The 24,658-nt window shown below is 42.6% G+C and overlaps 1 protein-coding gene across 1 annotated transcript in view; it reads left to right on the top strand.

Moving 5' to 3' along the window:
• cspg4b (chondroitin sulfate proteoglycan 4b) overlaps positions 1-24,658 on the top strand; it is a 72,402-nt gene that overhangs the window by 8,498 nt on the left and 39,246 nt on the right. Inside the window, 7 exon segments of the mRNA XM_034170764.1 lie at positions 14,667-14,831; positions 16,130-16,947; positions 16,949-17,042; positions 17,045-18,698; positions 18,701-19,698; positions 22,533-23,006; positions 23,934-24,110. Of these exon segments, the coding sequence (XP_034026655.1) occupies positions 14,676-14,831; positions 16,130-16,947; positions 16,949-17,042; positions 17,045-18,698; positions 18,701-19,698; positions 22,533-23,006; positions 23,934-24,110 (4,371 nt within the window). The 5' untranslated portion in view covers positions 14,667-14,675.

Genomic DNA, 24,658 nt, shown 5'->3' with positions numbered 1-24,658 from the left:
CACCATCATCTCTTCCTGCCTGACTGACAGCGGCAGCTGCAGCGTCACATATATCACTGACTGTAGCAATCTAACGTTCCCGCATTTTTGTAGCAAGGGCTAAAATTCCGGCGCCCCAAAGCCATTAATTTTGGCAGTGTTGATTTGCCAAATATTTATTAATTTTCCCTAGTAACTACATACAATTGGTTATTTCGCTGCACTTCAAGGGCACTTTGAATGATCGCCCAAGACGAGGAATGATACGTTCTCTGCTTCTGTCGGTGGAAATGCACTGTTGAATGAGAGTCAGTTGGAGGAAGTGTTGTTTTAATCATTCATATTACATGTAGGCACATACTATTAAGTACAACCCCTGTTAAAAATTATGGAATCACCAGCCTTGGAGGATGTTCATTCAGTTGTTTAATTTTGTAGAAAAAAAGCAGATTACAGACATGACACAAAACTAAAGTCATTTCAAATGGCAACTTTCTGGCTTTAAGAAACACTATAAGAAATCAGGAAAAAAAATTGACAGTCAGTAACGGTTACTTTTTTAGACCAAGCAGAGGGAAAAAAAAATATGGAATCACTCAATTCTGAGGAAAAAATTATGGAATCATGAAAAACAAAAGAACGCTCCAACACATCACTAGTATTTTGTTACACCACCTCTGGCTTTTATAACAGCTTGCAGTCTCTGAGGCATGGACTTAATGAGTGACAAACAGTACTCTTCATCAATGTGGCTCCAACTTTCTCTGATTGCTGTTGCCAGATCAGCTTTGCAGGTTGGAGCCTTGTCATGGACCATTTTCTTCAACTTCCACCAAAGATTTCCAATTGGATTAAGATCCAGACTATTTGCAGGCCATGACATTGACCCTATGTCTTTTTGCAAGGAATGTTTTCACAGTTTTTGCTCTATGGCAAGATGCATTATCATCTTGAAAAATGATTTCATCATCCCCAAACATCCTTTCAATTGATGGGATAAGAAAAGTGTCCAAAATATCAACATAAACTTGTGCATTTATTGATGATGTAATGACAGCCATCTCCCCAGTGCCTTTACCTGATATGCAGCCCCATATCATCAGTGACTGTGGAAATTTACATGTTCTCTTCAGGCAGTCATCTTTATAATTCTCACTGGAACGGCACCAAACAAAAGTTCCAGCTTCATCACAATGCCGTGATGAAGCCTTCCAGGACATGTTGGGGCAGGTCCAGCTCATGCACAATCACAATCGGATAATCACACGACTGAAAAGCAACCAGAATCCATCTGACATCCCCCTTTAAGCCGTCCTGTGAGACCAACACCAAGGTGGTTTTGTCCTGCGTAATGAACGGCTCCGTGGTGCGTCCCTCCGCTTTTCTTTCCATGAAAAAAAACTCCTGTAATGGTGGAATGTACCGAAAAAGTGCTGATGTCCACATCTTCAGCCTTTTTGTGAAAGTCAGACGAGGTCCCGGATCAACAAAGCCTTCACGTTGGAAATGATCTGGTTGTTCCAGCGGGGTGTCAGCCTGTCGATAGGGGCTGGGAGCGCCGCGCTCTCAGCAGTTGTGGGCGGTCTTTAAACTGTCTGGATCACTCCTTAATCTGTGTAATCCCCATAAAATCGTCCCTGAAAGCCATATTAATTTTCCGAACAGTGTCCACCTGGAGGTCTCTCACAGTTTCTGGAAAAAACTTGATGCAGCAAAGCTCCAAATCGTTCAGACATTTATTCGCAATAAAAAATAGACGAGAGGGGTGGACCACACCTCACTCAAAGCCTGCTCACAGGCGAATGACGCAACCGACAGCCGTGAAAAAACTCACGCATGCGCACAAAGGTTCAAGCTTGGCTGACGCAATCACACGTGATTCAAATCCATATGGTTTTTGAAAAAAATAAAAAGGTCGGATACTTTTCTAACAGACCTCGTATTTCATGATCCTTCACTTGCCAAAGTGGGAAACACAAGTTTTGTCTCAGGTCACAAGTTGACCCAGGATGTTGACGGGTTCTGAGTTGAAGAGGCTCAAGATTTCACGCAATGTTTCACTGTGTTGTGAATGTGCTTGTGCTCAGCCATCAACAAACAAAGGACCCACCTCACCAGCACCTTGAACATTTTGAGGTGATGGATTGATTCATTGGATACCACAGACAACTTCACGTCAGGTGCCCGTCTTCCATCGCCACATTAACATTTTCCTCAGTCAGAACATGTGATGGCCCAACCACTGTGCAGATCATCTTCTTCTTGGTTTGACTAGACGTGAGCTGCCCACTTCTTCATATTTTCATATACAGAAGTATTGTCACCTGAATTTGCCACTAGTTCCTCATAGATAGCCTATAAAGCACCATGAAATGGATAACCAGTCATCAGTGGTTCCCAACATTTTTTCCTTGGAGACCCCCCATTTATGTCTAAGAATAGCTGAGCCCTGCCAGTCCGCACAAATGACCACAGACACACATGCACCTGCTCGCACAGACAAACCCCAAAAGAATAAAGTGATTCATTTGATTCAATTTTTTGCTTGCTTGTTTGTTTTTGGCAAAAATGAACTTTAACAAATACGTAGCTTTAAGTATAGTTCCGCCATGTAACAGGCTGGTGTCCTGTTCAGGGTGTACCTTACCTTACGCCCTGTGACTGCTGGGATAGGCTCCCCCCCATGACCCTTAATTGGAGTAAGCGGTTGAAGATGAGTGAGTGAGTGAAAACATTTGCAAATAAATTTTATTGATGAGATATGCAACAGCAACATAACAGAGACCATAATGCTTGATGTACTGGAAGAACAATCAAACAGTGGCGTAGTAGTCTGAAATGCTAGTACTACACTGAGAGAGAAAACGGGAGGGACATTTTTTCCCATTATTTACAGCTTCAGATGTTATTAGCTGCTCTGGATGATAGGATCACGGCACACATCATCTACATTCAGTACAGTTTGCGTGTCCAGGCGGTGACCCTGATCACTAGTTATTTTAACATGACTCACTCACACTACAGCTGTTTTTCAAAAATAACTACAGTATAATCACTTGATTTACTACATTGCATTTGTGAATGTGTAGATCCTCTGACTTCACTTTGAGTCCATGAGAACCAAAACAAGTCTTTGTCAAACCACTGACGTTCTTGGCTTTTAGTGTGAATCAGTAGAGTGGCTTGACAGTTAAAAACCAAAGCGAGGCACTCCAGTCAGCTTGTATCAGTGGTTTACTGCTTACACACTGAGCACACATGCAGTGACAAGTACTCGTCTGCACCCTCAAATTAACTGCAAGGCTGGTGATCACACAGAGGTTGCTGTCTTTGTTCTTCAATGCAATGATTGTGGCCAACTAAAGGTGCTGATGGAAGATCGGTGTTCTCTTCTTTAAAGGCCGTATCTCACTCCAGTCAACTCTATCTTTTAAGAAATGATTAACCCGCGGGGTATTCAGAAAAACAAACAAACATTGCATACGTCTCAATAAGACAGAATAATAATGATTTCATACCGTGAAAGCGGTGCCTCTGATTCCACTCCTGCTGTGTTCACACACAGACCCATGTAGAATTATTGTTACACTGTGTCGCTGTTATTTCTCCAAAGAAACATAGCGTTCCTCCACCAGCCTCCCTCAGTGGCTCCCGGTATCTTATTTTAGCTTAGCTATCAGTTTAGTTCAGCTTAGCCACTGGGTTAGGGTTAGGGTTAGGAAGCTCATGGCTGGAAGCTCATCCACATCACGGCTCTCCTGTTAACAGCGACCACTTGTTATCACGTTCTGTCAGACTCCGTCATCACAGAAGCACCTTCCTCAGTGACACTTGCCGGTGTCCCGCATGTAGCACCTTAGCTTAGCACGACATGATACAGCACAGTTGCACAAACCACTAATGCCTGGTTCACACCGCAGGATAATTAGGCCGATAAAAGACCCGATCTTTCCCTTCTGGCAATCATAAGGATGCCCTGACTGTCATGATGATGCTAAAGATAATCTTATCAGATATTCCTGCCGTGTGTGGTGTGTTAAGAGCGCTCTAATCTGTTCAGAAAGACGTCAGGAGCGCTCAGACCGCAAATTGGGGATATTCAACATGTTGAATTGTCTTGGGTCGATGTTGCAGTGTGTGTGGTGTCCCTCGACCACAAACGAGCATGCAGCCTGCTGAATGTGACGTGCAGCCAATCAGAAAGCGAGGTGACTGAAGCACGGAGCCTAATCCAAAATCAAAACGGCTGTTAAGGTGCACCAGAAAGTCCAGTGGTCACGCTGTCTCCACTTTAAAGAATGCCCTTTCTTTTTCTATTTTTTTTTTTTTTTCTGTTGTAAATAGTCCACAAACTTTCTCCGTTTTTTACTCTAAAATCATGTTTAATCTCAAGAGACTTTGTGAGATTTCCTGTCTGACTTGTTCGTGTGTGAAATCTGTGTTCATGTATGGTGTGTTGTCTTTACTGTGGGGCTGCACACCACACACTGTACGACCAAACATGTTAGATCTATGACTTGTTATCCCCATATGTGGGGTCTCAGGTTTTGGCATGGAGCTGTATATAAGAACTAGAGAGTGCAGTCCCATTGCTGCACACTAAACGAAAACATCCCTTCGTGGACAGCGACATGACGTCTCTTAACCGGGCAAAATATTGATGAAGTACCCGGATGTTAATGCATTTTCAATGGAGATTCGCGACTGAATACACTCAGAAAAATGATCACAAAATACGTGTTAAAATGCCATTTTGACCTGGATATCAAGCCAGTAAAATTAAATTACATTAAATTATGTCAGGAAAGTATTAAACGTACTCTGACACTCACACATTCCCAAATATTAGTGTTGAAAGTTACACGGATCTGCGCTGTTAAGCTACGCTGCTAGGCTGAGCTGCTGCTGTATTCAATGCAGTGCGCCTCCTAAAACCATTACAGTACACTTATATATATTATACACTCAACAAAAATATAAACGCAACACTTTTGGTTTTGCTCCCATTCTGTATGAGATGAACTCAAAGATCTAAAACTTTTTCCACATACACAATATCACCATTTCCCTCAAATATTGTTCACAAACCAGTCTAAATCTGTGATAGTGAGCACTTCTCCTTTGCTGAGATAATCCATCCCACCTCACAGGTGTGCCATATCAAGATGCTGATTAGACACCATGATTAGTGCACAGGTGTGCCTTAGACTGTCCACAATAAAAGGCCACTCTGAAAGGTGCAGTTTTATCACACAGCACAATGCCACAGATGTCGCAAAATTTGAGGGAATGTGCAATTGGCATGCTGACAGCAGGAATGTCAACCAGAGCTGTTGCTCGTGTATTGAATGTTCATTTCTCTACCATAAGCCGTCTCCAAAGGCGTTTCAGAGAATTTGGCAGTACATCCAACCAGCCTCACAACCGCAGACCACGTGTAACCACACCAGCCCAGGACCTCCACATCCAGCATGTTCACCTCCAAGATCGTCTGAGGACCAGCCACTCGGACAGCTGCTGAAACAATCGGTTTGCATAACCAAAGAATTTCTGCACAAACTGTCAGAAACCGTCTCAGGAAGCTCATCTGCGTGCTCGTCGTCCTCATCGGGGTCTCGACCTGACTCCAGTTCGTCATCGTAACCGACTTGAGTGGGCAAATGCTCACATTCGCTGGCATTTGGCACGTTGGAGAGGTGTTCTCTTCACGGATGAATCCCGGTCCAGGGCAGATGGCAGACAGCGTGTGTGGCGTCATGTGGGTGAGCGGTTTTCTGATGTCAATGTTGTGGATCGAGTGGCCCATGGTGGTGGTGAGGTTATGGTATGGGCAGGCGTCTGTTATGGACGAAGAACACAGGTGCATTTTATTGATGGCATTTTGAATGCAGAGAGATACCGTGACGAGATCCTGAGGCCCATTGTTGTGCCATACATCCAAGAACATCACCTCATGTTGCAGCAGGATAATGCACGGCCCCATGTTGCAAGGATCTGTACACAATTCGTGGAAGCTGAAAATGTCCCAGTTCTTGCATGGCCGGCATACTCACCGGACATGTCACCCATTGAGCATGTTTAGGATGCTCTGGACCGGCGTATACGACAGCGTGTACCAGTTCCTGCCAATATCCAGCAACTTTGCACAGCCATTGAAGAGGAGTGGACCAACATTCCACAGGCCACAACTGACAACCTGATCAACTCTATGCAAAGGGGATGTGTTGCACTGCATGAGGCAAATGGTGGTCACACCAGATACTGACTGGTATCCCCCCCAATAAAACAAAACTGCAACTTTCAGAGTGGCCTTTTATTGTGGGCAGTCTAAGGCACACCTGTGCACTAATCATGGTGTCTAATCAGCATCTTGGTATGGCACACCTGTGAGGTGGGATGGATTATCTCAGCAAAGGAGAAGTGCTCACTATCACAGATTTAGACTGGTTTGTGAATAATATTTGAGGGAAATGGTGATATTGTGTATGTGGAAAAAGTTTTAGATCTTTGAGTTCATCTCATACAAAATGGGAGCAAAACCAAAAGTGTTGCGTTTATATTTTGGTTGAGTATATTTTTACACAATTATCCTTTATTGACCGAGTTTTATTCATGAAGTCAGTGGTGTGGGTACACATCTCTGTGTGTGGGTGTGACTGTGAGCGGCACAGCGCAGGTCATTATAATCTCATTATTTTAAGGTGCAAATTAAAAAAAAAAATCCCCAGTCTTGTCGAACAATTTTAATCACTAACGACAAATATTTTACCTAGACATTGGTCGAGCAGTGGAAAATATCAACTAGACATAACTGAAGAGTTAATGGTCCATGTCAACGGGCGACACGGGTACGGCAGAAGACATACAGCTGTTTATCATCCAAATATCATGGACAAAGTGATAAGAAGAACCAAAACCACTTACTTGTGGAAGGAAATATTGTCTCCCTTGTTCCTCCGTTTGTGGCTTTGCCAACATGCGCAGCTTTCCGACATATTCCACCTGTTTCTTGACGAGATTAAGTGAACTTCTATGCACGCAAATCACGAACTTGCTCGGAATTAAAATGATGATCACGCCTCCTTGTCGGCACACGGCTCAGCGCTACTGCGCTCTCTAGTTCTTATATACAGCTCCATGGGTTTTGGAAACCTACCAACAATTTTGAAATCTTGCCGCATGAACCAGGCTTTACACTGCCGGTTCCACGCTTTTGGGAGAGGAAACACACTTGGTTAAAGCTCTCCTGGCCACACAATGGAAAGGAGAGAATATGTGACTAGATCTGCTTTTTGAAAACCATTCTCACGCTGTGCTCAGCTTAATTTTGGCAGTCTGTCCGAGATGCACTATTAACCCCCCCCCCCCCCCCCCCCAAAAAAAACCTCCCACTTTCCTCCTCAAAATCCTATCTCTGGGAAATGTCTTCACCTAATAAACAGCACTAGTCATGTAACTGCATCCTCCTAAAACACATAATTGAATAATTTTGACATATTCACAGTCAAAAAAAAAAAAACACTGATTTCAAACTGCAAAAAAAAAAATTCAGTTTTTCCCATTCATTTCAGTGGAGGGCCTTGAGGGGCGTTAATAGGGATGCACCGATTCACAATTTTTCACTTCTGATCCAATCCGATACCTGAATTGGGTATCTGCCGATACCGATACTTTTCCGATCTGATACCAGAGCTCTGTTTGCTTTATTATTATGTCATCACAATTTACATACCAGCATCCAAAAGCTTATTCAAATACCTTTCCAGTGATACCAAATATATATGATTTAAATGGTAATAGAAGGCCAAAAATTGCATTTCATTTTCCCCTACCAAAATTGAGGTTTGAAGATTTCGGGGTGCAAACTTTAAATTCGTGGCCATAGAGCCCATTTGGATGGAATGCAGACATCTTAATAACACATTTCCTATGGCAAATCACCATATCTATCATATAAAACAGCAAAAACAAAACAAAAATCATAGCAGACAATGCGACCCCCTTTGGGATTTAATTTCCTCAGCTCCCCTTCTATACAGGCTCATAGAAAGTTGGAAACCATCACCAAAGAAAAGAAGTCATTACTTGGAATAAAGCTAACATTTAAACAAGTCAAGAAAAGGTTGCATTAACAATAATGTCAGGCAGAAAAGAAAATATATTACTATAAAGAAGCAAAATCTAATCTGATTTATAAGGTCAAAATATAGTATTTTTGTCTACAGAATGTGGTACAGTGCATCATTTAAGGTCTCTCTTTTTTTTTTCTTTTTTTTTTTTTTTCTTCAAAATGGGGGGGGGGGGGCAAAAGTTCAATTTCTGCCTAAAATGATATTGGACTACCAATGTTGGATTCCAGGTTTGTGCTTCAGGTGATCTGTCTGTATCCTTGGATCAGACACTTAATCTGCATTGTCCCAGACCACCTACCTGTTAACATATAATAAGAATAATAATATTATTTATAAAGTGCTGTCGTCATACAAACGGTGCACGCACGCTCTGCTGTGACGACACGGCTCTGTCTCGTCATGTTTTTGTTTTGTTTCTTTTTTATGTTAAAGTACATGTAAAATGTTGAATCTGAGCAGGACTTTTGTTATAATACTGTTAATTTTATGGTTACTGGAGAACAGCGGAGCTTTACAACCAAGGATTAGCGGCTATGATTTACTTACCTATGGCCGTGATGAGCTTCTCCAGCTACGCTTAGCCTCACTCTGCCTCCAGAAGCCAGAAGTTGATCTTCCACCCGAAATCCGACCAAGAAAACGGGGTAGGAGAGGAGGTGTACGCACCAGGTTGAGGAAGCGTCCCTTCAGACCCCCTCTTCCCACAATAATCCTGACTAATGTTCGATCTCTCAGTAACAAAATGGATCTCCTGCATGCCAAGTGCCAGTTTGAACGGACCTTCAGAGATGCATGTGTCATCGCCTTGACGGAGACCTGGCTGGACGGGACCACTTCGGACTTTGAGGTCAGTCTTGACCACTTCAACATCCTGCGGGCTGACAGAGCGTGCAAGTCTGGTAAATCTAAGGGTAGCGGCGTCTTCGTCAACAAGTGGTGATGTGTTAACATCAAAACCAGCACAATCTGCACACCCGATGTCGAGCTGCTGACCCTGTCTCTACAGCCGTTTTATCTCCCAAGGGAATTCCCGTGTGTGGTAGTCAGCTGTGTCTACATTCCCTGGATACTGTCATGCCATCATTACATCACTACGTGGATATTCCCACGAGAAAGCACACCACTCTGAATTTATGTTACGGGAACATTTCTGATGTGTTTACTGTCCAGGCACATCCTCCACTCGGCTTCTCCGACCACAGTGTTGTTTTGCTTCCGCATTACAGGACAGTACTAAAACGGGCTAAGCCTTCCACCTACAGCACCCCCATTTGGTCCGAGGATGCAGTTGCACAGCTGCAGGGCTCTATTGCGTGCACGGACTGGGAGATTTTTGAAGGAGCTTTGGAGCACAGGGTTTCAGTAATCACAGATTACATTAAATTCTGTATATCATCCACTATACCAATAAGAACATTTAAGAAATACCCAAATTGTAATCCTTGGATTACATCTCACATTAAGAACAGTATGAGAGACAGATTCAGAGCCTTCCAGCGTGGGGATTGGAGTACACTGAACAGACAGATTTAAAAAATGACATAACTAAGGCTAAACTCATATACAAGGATAAGATTGAACAAGAGTTCAGCAGCATGGACACTGGGCAGGCTTACAAGAAAATCAAGGTCCTCACTGGTCAAACATCTGGCCACAATACAATACCCGACCTTACCATTTCTGCTGATACTCTCAATACATTTTATACACGTTTTGATAGTACTGATAACTCTGCCCTCTGTGAGGTACTTCTTGGTGCCCTGCCCCTGGACATTCCATCCCACCTGCCATTTACGGAGGATGATGTAGATGTAAGGTGGCGAAGGCATCAGGGCCAGATGGTATCCCGGCCAGAGTGCTGAAACTATGTGCTATGGAGTTGTCCCCAGTTCTGTACTCCATCTTCTGGGACTCCCTCAGATCAGCATACATACCCACAGTCTGGAAAACATCCACAATCATCCCGGTTCCCAAAAAGCCACGTCCATCCGAGCCAAATCATTACAGGCCAATTGCTCTTACCTCCGTCTTCATGAAATGCTTGGAAAAACTTATTCTTCACACCATTCTCCCAGCTGTCAGACCACTGCTGGACCCATACCAGTTTGCATACAGGGCCAGGCGGGGAACCGAGGATGCTGTGGCATGCCTCCTCCACCCCTTGTTGCAACATCTTGAGTCACCTGGTACCTTTGCATCCATACTATTCATTGTTTTTGCTCATTATTTAATACTATACAACGGCCCCAAATGATTAAGAAGCTCCAAACTCTCAATCTGTCTCCACTCTTCATTCGTTGGATTCACAACTTCCTCAGCAACAGACCACAGTCTGTCAGATTTGGCTCAGACACTTCATCAACCATTATCACCAATACTGGTGCCCCCCAGGGGTGTGTACTCAGCCCTTTCTTGTACACCCTCTACACCAACGACTGCACCAGCCCCTCGCCCACAACTACATATTTTAAATACTCTGATGACACAGCCATTCTTGCTCTTCTCAAGGACAGTAACTCCATAATCGCCTTCCATCAGTCTGTTACCCACTTCACTAAGTGGTGCTCGGATAACTTCTTGGAGCTTAATGTCTACAAGACTAAGGAGCTATTGATTCATACTCAATCACACACCCCGGACTTGGCCCCCATTAACATTCATAACAAAACAGTTGAGCGTGTCAATCATTTCAAATATCTCGGACTCATATTGGACAATAAGGTCACCTTTGATCAACATGTCATTGACATCCATAAACGTTCCCAGCAAACACTCCATATCCTTCGTAAGCTCCGTGCCTTCTCTGTCACCCCAAAACTCTTGTTATTGTTATACTCCAGTATCATTCAACCCATCCTTCTGCACTGCTCACCTTGTTACTTCAATATGCTCTCCATCACCAACAGAAATAAACTTATTAAGGTCACTCACACAGCATCCAGAATCATCAGCTTGCGCACCACGGACCTCTCACAACTCAACAATAAGGCAGTCATACGCATGGCCCAGACAACCAGCACAGACTCTGATCATCCTCTCCACTGTTACTTCTGCCTGCTGCCCTCTGGTCGCAGGTACAGAACTCTGAAGTGGAAGCGGGTGCGCTTTAGTAAAAGCTTTGTCCCTTCTGCCATAGCAGTTTTAAACAGTTTATAACATGTCCTGATCACTTGTCATTTGTATGTGTGTTCTTTGTCTATATGTGTTTTTATGTGACAGTTGCTGTGAAAACAAATCTCCCCCTGGGGACAATAAAGGTCTATCTACAAGAAGCTTCAAAGTGCTTTACAATACACACTACAAAAACAAAAATTGAACAGTCTTGCAAATCAAAAGCGACAGCCACAGACAGGAACAATACACAAGTCAACATCCTAATCAAATATGTTTACAGTGAATTAAACAAAAGAAAACCATCTGCTGTCTATAAGTAACAGAGAACGGTTTTGAGTCTAGGCTTAAATACTTCAACACTTGAACACTATGGACAAAGGCTGGGTCATCTCCTGACTTTTTCTCCACTGTCAGAAGACACAACCTGGTGGTTAGGCTCCTTTTGATGTGGTAGAGTTGATCTTAACGTCTCTCAACTGCTTCACTGCTACAAAATATGTAGTAAACAGGAGCTTCCAGCAGGGGGCAGGGCACACAGAGACAGAAGTGGTGACTCATTGTTTGGGTTTGTGATTGTGGTGTTGCAGATGCATCCTCGACCACGGGTCCAGCAGGCAACATCAGACATCAGTCCTCTTACTGTACCTCAAACAGAGAAATGAAAGCAGAATTAACAGCACACAAAAAACTAATTCTCAGCAGTAAACCAACAGAGTAGCATAGAGGATGCTAATCTGGTTGCTGGCAGCGAGTGCTTAACTTCAGTAACACACCCAGAATTTAGATATAATGAGGCTGAGACCAGCTCCATTGTTACTGACACAAATAAAAAGGAGAAGAGACAAATTGTTCAGGTTAACACTAATATGTTAAGTATATGGAAGAGAAAAGAGATGGGTCTTTAATCTGGACTTGAATGACTCCAGAGACTCAGACTGTTTTATCTCAGCCTGCAGATTGTTCCACAGTATAGGTGCACATAAGAGAAAGCTCTGCGGCCTGCTGGTTTCTTTTATCAAAGGGACACACAGCAATCCTGCCTCCTGCAAATGCATAGGCTGGTACATAAGGTTTAATTAAGTCAGCCAGATAGAGAGGTGCTAGTCTGTGGATGATTTTGTATGTAATTTGACCTTGTGGGGCCAGGAAAGGGATGCCAAAACTGGGGTAATGTGGTCAAACATTCAGCTCCTACTCAGAACTCTAGTTGCAGCATTTTGAACCAGTTGAGGAGACCTCTAATGCTGGACTGCAGTAAGATGGAGAATAGACATTTACAGTAATCCAGTCTAGAAGAGACAAAAGCATGGATCAGAGTCTGTACGTCAGCCCTAGATAGGATAGGATGAATCTTTGGAACATTACGGAGGTGATAGAAAGCAATCCTAGTGATTTCTCTAATGTGTAGGTCAAAGGACAGTGTGGGATCAAAAATCACCCCAACATTTTTCACCTTATCACTGTGATGCATAACAGACAAGTGTAAGGTTAATGTTAGCTGGTCAAACTGATGCCTATGTCTTGCAGGACCAATGACCATCATCTCTGTCTTGTCAGAATTTAAAAGTAAGAAGTTGCTGGTCATCCAATTTTCACTGAAGACATGTAGTCCTCTGAGGTTTCAGTGTGTATGTGAGGTTATCGGCATGTGGTGCTGAGTTTCATCATCATAATGAAAAGTAATTCCAAAACGATGCAGTATCTGTGCAAGTGGTGCTATATAGAGGGAGAATAGCAGTGAGCCTAAAACGGACCCTTGTGGAACCCCATATTTAATAGGAGCAAGATTTGAAGTGTTGTTATTGTACAGGACACACAGAGCAATTAGATAGGTAAGATATCAATCACTCGAGGACCTCCCTGTTGTGATGACAGCTGAGATCATTTTGGTGTGCAAAAAGAATAAATGTAAATATAATTGACTACTCTGCAGATACAGTGTTCTGCTTGTTCTGCAGAGTTATTTTCTCTTTTCCAGCTGCTGCTGATTGATGGCTGTTTAAAATAGCTAAGGGTGTGTTGATTTGGTGTTCACTTGTTTTAATTTAGACTGTACAGTGCACACACATTATATGTGGTCAAGCATTGCATTCATTAGTGTTTAACCCTTTTGCAGCTTGGGGGAAAAATACATTAATCCACATTTATTTCACCTAGCTTGCCTAATGCCTCAGTCTGGGCCATTAGTAACTTGCCTTGTTGTCAGCACGAACTACAAATAAATTAAATTCACATCCGTCTTCATTGATAATGAAGATGTTCATTAACTTTTGAATATGCTGGTGAGACTTGCGATCATTTAACACTCACCTGGTGGTGATGCAACATGAGTCAGTTTCAGAGCATGTTAGTCCAGATTACAGGGTGATGTGAAATGGCAGGGAGGTGAGGTAGGAGAAACAGCTGGGACCAGACGCCACACTGTTTCTGGAACACAGGGTCTGAGACAATGTGGGAATGTCGAAGTCTTTCATGTTCAGGTTGAAGGTTCCTGTCAGGACAGGACAAGCCAAAACTTGTCTGACACTTCCCCTGAACCCTTTCCACATCCACTGGCTGTTTGTACATTGTTGTTACGGCAGTAAAGTCAAGAGCATTTTATTGTTAAAAAAATTCTGAAATTTTGGGTCCATTGTTTTGCAATTTTCATATAAAGCTGCAAATCAGCAAAGACAAATGGCTGTAATTCTGTCACAGTGTGCAGGCCTGTGCTTTGTTTCATCCAAAAGGCAGTGGTTATATTATTGATAAATTATAACCAAAATAAAGGTGCCGCTGTGTTACATCTGAGTGCATGTACATATTTATGGAAAGACAGGTGGCCCACCAGGAAGCTGGATTTAAACATCTCTTACAAGCATCCATGTGTAAGGTATAATTTGTATAACTATAAAGCCAGCAACACTCAAGTGTCCTTCTTAATAAAGGTTTTAATGACTCATGGCAAGGCAACAGGATCAGGAGCACAGACGCGTTTCGACTAGGTCTTTCTCAGTGTGTGCCTGCCGTGAATCATTAAAACCTTTATTAAGAAGGACACTTGAGTGTTGCTGGCTTAATAGTTACATTGACTTGGTTTTTGAGCCGTGCACCTCCACTCCTGGTCCCTGTGAGTGCTTGTTTTTCCTCTGCTAAGGTATAATTTGTGCCCGATGCATGCTATTATAAACCTCTGTTTGTTTGAGTTCTAAAGAACTGTGATGATAATTTGCACAGATTTTTAATCTAAATGTCACAGTTCCTAGATGCCGATTACAGTGCTTGACTTGGTTTGTGTTGACAGAATATTCGCATTCCATTAGTTTTAAAGCAAAATCATCAAGCACAGTTTGATTGCAATTCTTCGATCCAGAGCTTCTAAATGACAGCAAACACCTCGTGGAAACATGTAAGGTCTCCCTCACGTTGCTGCTCTCTCACAATTCCTTCATCCTTCTCCAGCTTCCTTCTATGGTGACAGTTTTGTACAGCTTAAGGCAGCAGAGTCATCCGACCGTAACATGCTTCGCATTCGCTTCCGAACCTCCAGCACCGACGTCTGCTGTTTCTAGCTGCCGGTCAGACCGACTACTTGTGTACTGGAGCTTCCGTGCTGGTCGCTTACAGGTGGTACATCTATGGCCTCAGCGCATTAGCTTACAGTATGTGCTCAAGCATGCTTCAGCACCCTCATAAATGCCCCCACAGTGCAAGTACAGACATACTACAGTACATACAAAAAGCTTTGTGTGCAATCTCAGACACTTTTACGCAAGCACACAGGCCGCCTTCAAGCTATTTCTCCGTCTCAGCTGACAGTGTCATTTTGTCAACACCGTAACACAAGCAGACAAATCTGTCTGGTGTGACTGAGTGTTATCTCCACACCAAGAAACTAGAATGTCTACGTTTTATGGCTTTCAAGTCATTGTTGATGTCAACTGATGCTTAAGAAACAATGTATTAAAGGATTAAGAATTACATACTGTTCTATGGTAGGTATGGACAAATTTGCAGTAAATGGAGACTTTTACCTGTCACAGCTTAATCAGCCGTCCCCACTTTCTCCAGTCACATCCACAGAAGCCTATAACTCCTTTAGAGTTGTCATCAGTGTCTTCGTGGCTTCCCTCACTCGTCTCTTTTTTGCATGGCCACACAGTTTTTAAGAACTGCCTAGTAAAGACATCCAGTATCATATTGTTTGTGTTTCTTCATGATTGATTTAAGTCAAATCCAAGACATATTCAGTGACTTGGAAATGTTCATGTATCCATCCCCTGACTTGTCTAAAGAAGACTGACTGTAAAACTAGGATTTGTATTAACAGTCATCAACACATGCATTTTGTACAATTACTTAAAATGGAGGGACTCTATCAACATAACTAATTCCTAAATGGTTAAAGTGATACTTGTGTTACTGTGTTGTATTGCTGCACTGGCGTCACAGTGGACAGGGAATTACATGTCTTTGTTTTTGAAATGGGTCCAGGTTCACCAAATATGTTTTTCATACTGAGTTATGCTCTGGTTTGGGGTTTCATTCCATGTGAACGTCACTCCGCAGCAAACCTGACATGAATAGCAGGGAGTCAGCAGCAAGCCTGGACAGGTAGTGTCATCCCAGATGTTGCATTTGTTTGGGATGGTGACATGATGCTCTGGGGACATAGCTGAAGGCTAAGAGTTAATAGTGCACATCATGCGTTAAAGTCACAGAAGTAGTGATTATAACCACAGGAAACATAATGAATGCTGTCTTTCCCCCTTCCAGGTGTTAGTCCCTTCTGATAAGTTATACATTATTTCAATACAGTATTTATTGATAACACCCAGTATAATTCATGAAATTCATCACACAAATATGTTTATCTTATATCACTTATTCATATTATTTCATGATGTGTGTATTTCTGCTCATAGGTGAAACTGAAGCTTGGATCTGGGGAGGAAATGCTCCACTCAGAAAGAGGCACCCTGCTCAATGACTTAGCCTGGCATGCTGTTGAGATCCATCATGTGCAGCACAGTGTCACTCTGACTGTAGACAAGAACTCTCACACAACTGTGATGATGCCTGGTTCCCAGCACAAGCTTGACATCACAGATGGTCTCTATGTTGGAGGCTCAGGAGGCCTGGACAGACTTTATCTCCACAGTAATCTGAGTGGTTTCCGTGGCTGCATGGATGAGGTGGTCTTCAACAAACATGACTTGCTGTCATCTCTGCGGCCTTATGTTGGATTGAAGAGTGTGCATGAAGTGGCTTTAGGCTGTAGCACTGAGTTTTTTGCAAATGAGGAGGACCCAATTAGCTTCTTCAGCTCTAGAGCTTACATGTCTCTTCCACCCTGGAACATAGGACAGAATGCACTATTTAAGTCTGATTTGCACACCTCAGCCAAAGAGGGCATTATCCTCTACAGTTCTGCCAGAGAAGATTTTGTGGCTTTAGAGATTCAGGAAGGTTTACCTGTGGCCATTGTTGGGAAAGGTGGCAGTAAAACTGAGCTTCGGTCGCTCACTTTCATCAGTGATCACAAATGGCATTCTGTCAAGTTACATTTCAGTTCCAAGAGCTTTGAGCTAACAGTTGATGGTGAAATGGTGAAAACTGGCTTAAGCTCTCATTCCAAGGGACTTCACCTTAAAGGTTTTCTTTTTGTTGGAGGTATTGATGACAGCACCAGATCTGAAGTCAGAAAGGTGGGTCTGCTCTCTGTGTCTGGAAAACGGTACGAGGAGGTTCTTTAAGGGATGCATGGAAAACATTGAAGTCAATGGAGTGAAAATGGGAATTCCCAGTGCTGCTGTGACTAAGGATATCTCTGTTGGATTGTGAGCCAGATAAAAGAGCCAGAGCCTTCAACTACCATGAGTCCAACAGGTGTTCCAGCATTCCATTTTGATTTGGTGACAACAGCACCATATTTCCATATGTCCACCCTTGCCGTGGGCTTAGACAAAAAGTATGGGTCTAATTTTGTTCAAATGAAAAACCTAGTGGTCCAGGAGGGCAGCCGAGCATCTCTCGAGGCCAAACATATCAAGATTCTCTTGGACTTTAAGAAGCTTGGCATTCGACAATCTCAGATTATCTTCCGCATTCAGGAACAACCGTTTCATGGGCATTTAAGGCTTGATGTCGATCAGGACCAAGAAGAGAACATGTTTGGCATGTTGGACCTTTGGCACGGCCGAGTCATGTATATTCACGGTGGCTCTGAGGATCCAAATGATTTCTTTTTGTTTTCAATTTATTCTAACAGTAGAAAGCAAGTGCCTGACTATTTGAAGGACAACAGATTATACCGTTTCAATATTACTGTAACACCCACCAATGATGCGCCTGAGTTGAGTCTCCCTGAAGGTAATCTCTTTGTCCTGTTGGAAAAGACAAGGAAGCGCCTCACCACAGATGTTCTAAAGGCCACAGATATTGACAGCAGCTACAGCAATCTTGTTTTCTCCGTGCTTGGGAACCTCAATGCTGATGCAGGATATTTGGAAATTGAAAACAACACTAGTAATGGAGTGACCTCATTCTTTTACTCCGACTTGGAGGCGCTGAGGGTGTACTATGTTCACACAGGGGTTAGAAACTCGAGGATAGTGTTTCGAGTAAGTGATGGAGAAAAGGTTAGCAACACTGTAGTTCTACGAGTTATGGCTGTAGCCTTGCAGTATAAAATTGCTAACAACACAGGCCTTGAAATTATCCAAGGAGAGACAGCTGTAATTGGTACAAAACAGCTGGCTGTGCAAGCCAATGCTGTGAAGCAGGTTGTGGACATCCGCTATGATGTTATTGATCCCCCGCAGTTCGGAGAACTTCAGAGGCTTCACTCAAGTGGTGAATGGAGGCCCACTGATTCATTCTCCCAAAGGCTTCTAGAAAAAGAACGCTTGAGATATGTGAGCACTTATCATGAAATTCAGAGGTCCAATGTCAGTGATTACTTTAAGTGCAAAGTTAGTGTGGCTGCAAGGGCAACGACTGAAATACTCTTCCCCATCACAGTGCGGTGGGTGAGCTATGGCCTGCTGAGGAATGTAATGGTAGACATGGATAAAGTTAGAAAAGTGACATTGAACTCAGAGTATCTTTTTGCCAGAGCTGAAGGTGTCACCCTCTCAGAAGATGACCTTTATTTTCGGGTCGTCACCACTCCAAAGAAAGGGAAGTTACTCCTCCACACTACACTTTTGAGGAAAAACGCAACTTTTAGCCAAAGAAACGTCACAGATCTTAAAGTACATTATGAGTTAGTTGGCAGGCCCTATGAAGAAACAAGTGACTACTTCAAATTCCAGCTGTTTTCTAAACATGCACAGTCACAGACCTATGATTTCTATATTTCCATCAAAGCCGATGTCAACAGTGTGTTTATGAGAAACAAAGGACTATCACTTTTAGAGGGAGAAAGCAAACTGATCACAAAAGATGATCTGTTTGCAGAGACTTTGAGTGTAAAGGACATATACTACACTCTCATAACGGTCCCAAACATGGAAAGCTATCACAAATTATTCAGTCAAATTCTAATGCTAGCTACAACAACATCTTATCCTTCAGTAATTGGGATATTTTAGAGGAACGGATAATGTATATCCATGATGACAGCGAAACAACTCAGGATAACTTCACTTTCATTGCCTCCACCAGCCAAGGGTTCAAACCTTCCATTACTGAAGATGAAATTGGCTCCAAAGAAGCAACATTTAACATATCCATTCAGTTAGTGAATGATCAAAAGCCAGTTCGTGTTATTGATAAAGTTTTCCATGTAGTAAGGGATGGACAGAGGTTACTTACGACAGAGGATTTGCGTTATCATGATGCAGACTCCGATTTTGATGATGGTCAGTTGATTTACACCCGCAGAGGAATCCCGATGGGAGACTTGGTGCTGGTGAATGATACCTCTCATCGTCTGTTTCAGTTTCGCCAGAAGGATTTGGATGAAAAGCGAGTGTTGTTCATTCACAAAGGTGTAAGCAGTGGCAGGTTTGTGCTCTTTGTCTCAGATGGAAAACATTTTGTTTCAGGTCTTTTAGATATCAGTGCAAATGATCCTTTCTTGAAAGTTGGTAACAACACTGGCTTGTTAGTTCAGAAGGGCCAATCAGTAGCTTTTTCCTCCAGCAATTTCAGTGTGATATCAAATATGTACATCAGAGATGACCAGGAAGTCATCTTCAAGCTGGATGAGGTTCCCAAGTATGGCAGACTTTACCTCAATCAAACAAGCGTGGAGACATTCACACTGTCAGATGTAAAGAACAACTTAATCTCTTATCACCACAACGATGGCAAACATCTGGCAGACCATTTCAACTTAACAGTGAAAGCAAAAGGCCTTCAACGGACAGTGACGGTCAATGTCAAGGTTTACCTGGAAAGTCATCAAAGGCCACCCATTGTGCAGCATAATGACACATTGCTGGTGGAAGAGGGAAAACCAGTTAAGATTGGTGACACAAAACTACAGGTGAGTGTTTGGGAAAAAAAAAAAATCTTCATGATGCTGTTTGAGTTTTGTTAAAGCATAAAGGCCATTATCCTTAATTTTTACTGCCGATAGTTACCTGTGGTTCTTTAGATGCTAAGGCCTGTGAAAGATAAGGATATCAAAGAATGTTATCGCCTGGTTTAGCATAGAAATTCCTTGTTAACAATGCTTGCTTACCTGGTCTTGTTTGTTTGTTTTTTAATCATTCGAGAATTTTCGAGAGCTACCAATTAGCCAGATATACATTACAGTGTAATGACGTCTACTTCAATCCAGACTGAATTCAGTCTGCCCATTCTCTTCTGACATCAACAAGGCATTTTTGGTCACACAACTGTCACTCAGTGGATATCTTCTCTTTTTTTTTTTTTAGACCATTCTCTGTAAACCCTAAAGATGGTTGTGTGTGAAAATCTCAGTAGATTAGCAGTTTCTGAAATACTGAGACCAGCCCGTCTGGCACCAACTTTTAGATATCAGTGCAAATGATCCTTTGCACTGATCCATTTTCAGATCTCTCCAGAGATGTTCAATCGGATTCAGGTCTGGGTTCTGGCTGGGCCACTCAAGGACATTCACAGAGTTGTCCAGAAGCCACTCTTTTGATATCTTGGCTGTGTGCTTAGGGTCATTATCCTGCTGAAAGATGAACCGTCACCCCAGTCTGCGGTCAAGAGCTCTCTGGAGCAGGTTTTTATCCAGGCTGTCTCTGTACATTGCTGCAATCGTTTTTCCCTCAATCCTGACTGGTCTCCCAGTTCCTGCCGCTGAAAAACACCCCCACAGCATGATGCATGGTTTCCTCCAAACATGACGCCTGGCATTCACGCCAAAGAGTTCAAGCTTTGTCTCATCACACCAGAGAATTTTGTTTCTCATGGTCTGAGAATCCTTCAGGTGCCTTTTGGCAAACTCCAGGCGGTCTGCCATGGGCCTCTTATGACAGAGTGGCTTCCATCTGGTCAGTCTACCATACAGGCCTGATTGGTGGATTGCTGCAGAGACGGTTGTCCTTCTGGAAGGTTCTCCTCTCTTCACAGAGGAATGCTAGAGCTCTGACAGAGTGACCATCGGGTTCTTGGTCACCTCCCTGACTAAGGTCCTTCTCCTCCGATCACTCAGCTTAGACCGGTGGCCAGCTCTAGGAAGAGTCCAAATGGATGCCTCAAGATAATCCTGTCTCAGACGTCTACAGACAGATCCTTTGACTTCATGCTTGGTTTGTGCTCTGACATGCACTGTCAACTGTGGGACCTTATACACTCAACAAAAATATAAACACAGCACTTTTGGTTTTGCTCCCATTTTGTATGAGATGAACTCAAAGATCTAAAACTTTTTCCACATACGCAAAATCACCATTTCCCTCAAATATTGTTCACAAACCAGTCTAAATCTGTGATAGTGAGCACTTCTCCTTTGCTGAGATAATCCATCCCACCTCACAGGTGTGCCATATCAAGATGCTGATTACACACCATGATTAGTGCACAGGTGTGCCTTAGACTGCCCTGACATGCAGCCCCATATCATCAATGACTGTGGAAATTTACATGTTCTCTTCAGGCAGTCATCTTTATAAATCTCATTGGAACGGCACCAAACAAAAGTCCAGCATCATCACCTTGCCCAATGCAGATTCGAGATTCATCACTGAGTATGACTTTCATCCAGTCATCCACAGTCCACGATTGCTTTTCCTTAGCCCATTGTAACCTTGTTTGTTTCTGTTTAGGTGTTAATGATGGCTTTCGTTTAACTTTTCTGTATGTAAATCCCATTTCCTTTAGGCGGTTTCTTACAGTTCGGTCACAGACGTTGACTCCAGTTTCCTCCCATTCGTTCCTCATTTGTTTTGTTGTGCATTTTCGATTTTTGAGACATATTGCTTTAAGTTTTCTGACTTGACGCTTTGATGTCTTCCTTGGTCTACCAGTATGTTTGCCTTTAACAACCTTCCTGTGTTGTTTGTATTTGGTCCAGAGTTTAGACACAGCTGACTGTGAACAACCAACATCTTTTGCAACATTGCGTGATGATTTATCCTCTTTTAAGAGTTTGATAATCCTCTCCTTTGTTTCAATTGACATCTCTCGTGTTGGAGCCATGATTCATGTCAGTCCACTTGGTGCAACAGCTCTCCAAGGTGTGATCACTCCTTTTTAGATGCAGACTAACGAGCAGATCTGATTTGATGCAGGTGTTAGTTTTGGGGATGAAAATTTACAGGGTGATTCCATAATTTATTCCTCAGAATTGAGTGAGTCCATATTTTTTCCCTCTGCTTTGTCTAAAAAAGTAACCGTTGCTGACTGCCACAATTTTTTTTCTTGATTTCTTATAGTGTTTCTTAAAGCCAGAAAGTTGCCATTTGAAATGACTTTAGTTTTGTGTCATGTCTGTGATCTGCTTTTTTTTTTTTTTACAAAATTAAACAACTGAATGAACATCCTCCGAGGCCGGTGATTCCATAATTTTTGCCAGGGGTTGTAGAAATACTATCAGTCTTATTTTGCCTCTTCTGGACATGATCTGGAAATGACTGTTAATGACATCATGATCCATCCTTCAGATTGGCATGCTTCAGGGGTGCATAGCTTTTAGAAGACTGGAAAATGCTTTAAAAGTAAAATACCAGAGTCAAATTCATGTTCAAACAAGAAAATGAATTTTGCTGCTTTGGTTTGCTAAGGTTGCTGAAATGGTAAAATCTGATTATACAATGATGCAGAGTTACTTTGAGAACAAAATATAAAATAAACCTTGTTGACACATGTAACGTCTCACAACTGAATGTTTTCTGATGGCTGCAGGTCACTCATGAGGACAACCTGCCGTCTGAGATTATATTCACCGTCATGCTAGCCCCCTCTCATGGGTTTCTCCGGCGTTTTGTTGAATCTGAGGAGCGCTACATCGGAACCAAACAGTTCCCTGTCATGACATTTTCCCAGGAGGATGTTAATGTTGGAAACATTCAGTATATGCAGGTGGAACCCAACAAAGCCAGGGACAGTTTTATCCTGGATGCCACCAATGGAGTCACTGACGTCAGTGCCATTAGGATGTCTGTGGACATTATTCCTCGATTCATCCCACTTGAGGTCTCCAATTTTACGCTGAATGAGGGCGCTACCAAGGCTTTGACTCAGGAAGTGCTAAAGGTCACTAACAGGCACTTTTCTGGAATCAACTTCTTTTATAATTTGACTGAGGCTCCTCAACACGGTCGCATTGAGCACTCTCGTCATCCAGGTGTTCCCATAAGATCTTTCACCAGGAGGCAGGTGAGATCTTCTGACTGATGACTATTGTATTGTAATTTTCACCCATACATTTAACTGAAGACACATGATCTGTTTTTCTTGTCTACATTCCAGTTTATATACAGTAGTGTGTAAAAGTTTCATGAGACAGAATTTTGATTTAACATTGATTTTTATTTCATCAGTGGGTCAACAGAAAATCAAATTTGAAATAGTCAAGCATTGCTGTTCTACCAAAAATCACCTATAACCTATAACATTTGCTCAGTACTCCGGCGACAGAGGGTGCGAATTCTGACATTACGACTTAGCATTTTAGTTTTCCTGCTATTTGCAGTGCAAAAGAGAGAGAGACAAGACTGGCAATTAATGGAGTCTAACATCTTTGTAGTGTGAGTGCATAGCTTGGACTACAACTTCTGTCTTTTGCGTCCCCTCTGTTTTGACCTAATTGAGTCACTCAATGAGTGGGTCTTCAAAAATTTCTGTAAGTAACTCCGTAAGAACAAACGGCATATTCATCTTAAAAAAAAAATTGGGGGTTCTGATAGATGCCCATGAGCACGACTGAACCTCCCGTTGTGGGCCGTGTTGGTGTCTTTTAACATGCACAATCATCCTAAGGTAAAATAAAGAGACATAGGCTCATCAAATTGCTTGTGAGGCCTTGTTGTGAATCTTATGGTCCTGTTTGGAAAATAGTATGACTCTTTAATTTAATTTAAAATCCACTTCATTTTACAAGTGCTGAGCCATACTTGCAGCCTGTTTGTGTTCTTGCTGAATTTGAACAACCTTCCCAGAACAAATGTGCTTTAAATGTGTGTTCCCTATGTGTGTTATGTACTAATTGATATTTGACACTGAAAGAGTCGTGAAATATAGTTTGAGGATTTGCAAAACGATTTGCATTTCCAGTCTCAGGCTATTCCTACAATCTGTAACCAGGTGGAGCATGAATTCATTTACTACGTCCACGACAGCAGTGAAACCTTAGATGACAACTTCACCATCATGGCCAACGACACTGGCCTCAGGAAGCAGAGTGTGGCCCAGACTGTGTACATCCAGGTTACAGCTGTCAACGATGAGCCTCCTCTTATTACAGCCAACATGGTCCTGCGGGTGAGTCTGCACTGGAGCTCTATATTTAAACCCTGAATTCTTTTTACTAGTGGGTCTGGCACCACCGGTTACAGTTTTCATGTGGGCAGTGTTCCTATGACTGCCTGGATAAGCTATGTTTGCTATGTGGAGGAGGGTCAAGGGGTCCTGGCAGCACTTAATAAGCATTGACATATACTCTGAGGCTTTTGGACATAGTACAAAGAATAAAATGGTAAAGAACTGTTGGGAGGTGCGAAGAAAATTCTTCTGGAATGGGTATCTATCACTGCTTTCCAGCGGGTCAATATAAAAGTTACAGTTTAACTTGAAAACAAGTATATTTTGCATCCAAAAATACTTGATGGATATTGGGGAGATCCATCAAAAATATAATAATGACAATAACAACAATAATAATAATAGTTCAGGGGCCTGTACTACGAAGCGGGGTTACTGGCTTATCAGGATAACTTCTGGAGTAAGTTGATGACGTGTGGAGTAACTTCCCAGTTAACCCGTACTACGAAAGGTGGATAGGTTTCGATCGAGGCATGCTGCCACGGCAA

The sequence above is a fragment of the Thalassophryne amazonica genome, chromosome 5 (assembly GCF_902500255.1).
Source record: "Thalassophryne amazonica chromosome 5, fThaAma1.1, whole genome shotgun sequence".
NCBI classification, from domain to species: domain Eukaryota; kingdom Metazoa; phylum Chordata; class Actinopteri; order Batrachoidiformes; family Batrachoididae; genus Thalassophryne; species Thalassophryne amazonica.
The sequence above is the reverse complement of the archived record's forward strand: the minus strand, read 5'-3'. Positions and strand labels throughout refer to the sequence as shown.